Genomic DNA, 2,835 nt, shown 5'->3' with positions numbered 1-2,835 from the left:
ACACCCTAATAATGATATGTCATATTAAGTGATGTTGAACATCTTAGAATGTGAAATAATAATGCTCAAATAAAAAAATAAGCAAAGCATCAAAATACTGTAAATTGTATAATTATTTTTGTAAATATATAATAAATTAGGTGGACAAAACTTTAAATGTCCCAACAACTATAGGAATTTATAGTTATAATAATACAATGAAAGAAAGAAAGAAGGAAATAAGTGACATCATGTTCGATGAATTATTCTATAAATAGGGTTATAGCCAAGGCATTTTCTCAAAACTAGATCTAAACATTTAGTTTATATACAGTAATTATTTGGAAGAAATATGTCGTCCTCGACTGAGCTGTGTGGAAAGCTGGAGACAAATGTAGAAATCAAAGCTCCAGCTGAGAAGTTCTACCATATTTTAAAGCACACTCCCCACAATGTTCATAATCACACTGAAAACGTTCATGGTTGTGAATTACATGAAGGTGAGTGGGGTACTGAGGGATCCATCATTTGCTGGGATTACTTCCATGGTAAGTAATAATTAATTACATATTAACCTCAATTTCAAATATATATATTCACACTAACAATATTGCATCAATATCGACCGTACGTTACTAATTAATTATGGTGTAGCTGCTTAAATTTATTACTTATTATTATATGATGATATATATATTATATTGCATATCCATATAAATAATACTAACCATGAAATTATATATACATATATATATATATATATATGTATATGTATATGTAGAAGCGTTTTCTTCCTTTATTTGAATTTAGCTTTGATATGTGAATCCGCCGACCATATGTAAAATGAAACTAAACATGATTTATGAATCACGTAGGATGATTTTCTATTTGGAAGACTTTCTTCTTCTAATGAAAATGAAATAATAATGTTAAAATGTTTCATTTCTGTAATACATAACTAATATATATATATATATGTATAAATTTGCTTCATATATATAGTCTAGTCATTATTACGTGTACTTCTTCCACGATCATCCTCTGTTTTTTTTTTCAATTTGTTTTCAGAATATATAAAGATTAATTAGTGTTATAATATGTCATCGTACTCAAAAAAAGTAATGAGGCAAATCCTTATTATTGTTGAAAATTCAACCACACATGCATATTGGAGAAAATAGGTTCCTTGTCCCCTGGTGTATTTATTTAATTTTTTTTTTTTACATATGGTTAGAAATTTTAACATTTTTTTGGTAGCGTGAGGCACAGTCAATTTTACGTATAAGATAATACGGACAATTATAATTTTTACTTTAGTCTTTAATTTATTATTTGCAAATATGTGAAATTTTAGATCTTGTTTGAATATTATTGAAATAAATGTTATAATTTTAAATAAATCAGGGAACATGAAGTAAAATATATATATACAATTTTAAATATATGTATATACCTTGCATTGTTGTTCATTTTATAAACTCTAAGTTGAATATATATATATATATATTAATTTCTCTATGATGTTTTGCTTTATGATTTTGTCATTGATGACCTAGCTAGTAGTATTTAAACAATTTTATTTTTCAACAGACATGTTATCAGACTACACGCGCGTATCCCAATCGAGATTCATATAAAAATAGAGTTATAAAATATATAATATAAGAATTAATGTGTGGTGTGTGCATAATAGCTTTACAAATAAATTGATTAATGCGGTATATGTATAAATTGTTTTAAGAGTGTTTTGATTACTGTAGTAATTTATTTGTTGTTGACTTTGATTAATTAATTTCAGATGGGAAGAAAAGGGTATCTAAACAAATAGTAGAAGCTATAGATGATGAGAAGATTTCGATCACTTTCAAATGTATTGAAGGTGACCTTATGGAGCATTATAAGAACTTCAAAATAATAATTGTAGTGACTCCTAAAGCTGAGGGTGAAGGCAGCGTTGTGCATTGGTGTTTCGATTATGAGAAGCACCATGGTGAGATTATAGACCCACACACATTGATTGAGCTGGCAAATGAGGTCACCAATGATCTCGCAAGTCACCTTGCTCAGGCATAAAAACAAGCTTAATATGTGTGCGTGCATTGGTTGAGCTTGCAGTTGTTACTATACATATATAATAATTTACACTCATGAATATGATATATATGAGTGTAAGGATTGTAAAAGTACGTATCCTACCCTACTGTCGCTTTTATGATTATTGTGTGTGCGCTTTTCTGGATTTTACAATAATGGCCATTTTCAATAGCCCAAGTATATTATATATTTGGGCCATTGTCTATATAATCCATGTCCTTTTATATTATTTGGTGTGAAGTATATGGGTTTCACTTTTCACTTTGGCGATAGCTCAATTTGTGTGCTCTCTCTCTTTCCGTGGAATTTCTTTTAAAAATTCAGTATTAGACAACAAAATAATTAAATTTATGGTATTTTAAAATATTTTGAAAAATCTGATAAGATTACATGTCATCCTATATTTATAAATATTTATTTTGAAAAATATGCTATGATTATACGTTACTCCGTGTTAACTTCTTACGTGTGTTTGTTACAAAAACAATTGTATAAACACATACATGTAACCAACCTATAACATTATCATATTTGTCAATAAAAATACCAATAAGAATATGGGCTAGTTTATTCATCCAATAGATTTTGAGATCAAGTCTTATAAATCTTAACATAATATTAAAACTCAATCTATATTAACTTCTAATAAAATAATAATAATTTTTTAGTCATAATATAAATTTTTTATAATTAAATATCACTTTTATTCACAATAAAATATTACTTGTGATTGAAAACTAAAGTTTAGTCATTATTAATATA

The 2,835-nt window shown here is 27.0% G+C and overlaps 1 protein-coding gene across 1 annotated transcript; it reads left to right on the top strand.

The window, feature by feature from the left end:
* Positions 1-272: 272 nt before the first annotated feature.
* On the top strand, positions 273-2,334 carry LOC133829953 (MLP-like protein 43). The gene is made up of 2 exons (XM_062259804.1): positions 273-527; positions 1,778-2,334. The coding sequence occupies exons 1-2, from the start codon at positions 332-334 to the stop codon at positions 2,050-2,052; spliced, it is 471 nt and encodes a 156-aa protein (XP_062115788.1). The 5' UTR covers positions 273-331; the 3' UTR covers positions 2,053-2,334.
* The last annotated feature ends 501 nt before the right edge of the window (positions 2,335-2,835 follow it).

This window comes from Humulus lupulus, chromosome 4, assembly GCF_963169125.1.
Source record: "Humulus lupulus chromosome 4, drHumLupu1.1, whole genome shotgun sequence".
NCBI classification, from domain to species: Eukaryota; Viridiplantae; Streptophyta; class Magnoliopsida; order Rosales; family Cannabaceae; genus Humulus; species Humulus lupulus.
Note: the sequence above shows the minus strand (reverse complement) of the source record. Positions and strands in the feature narration are given on the sequence as shown.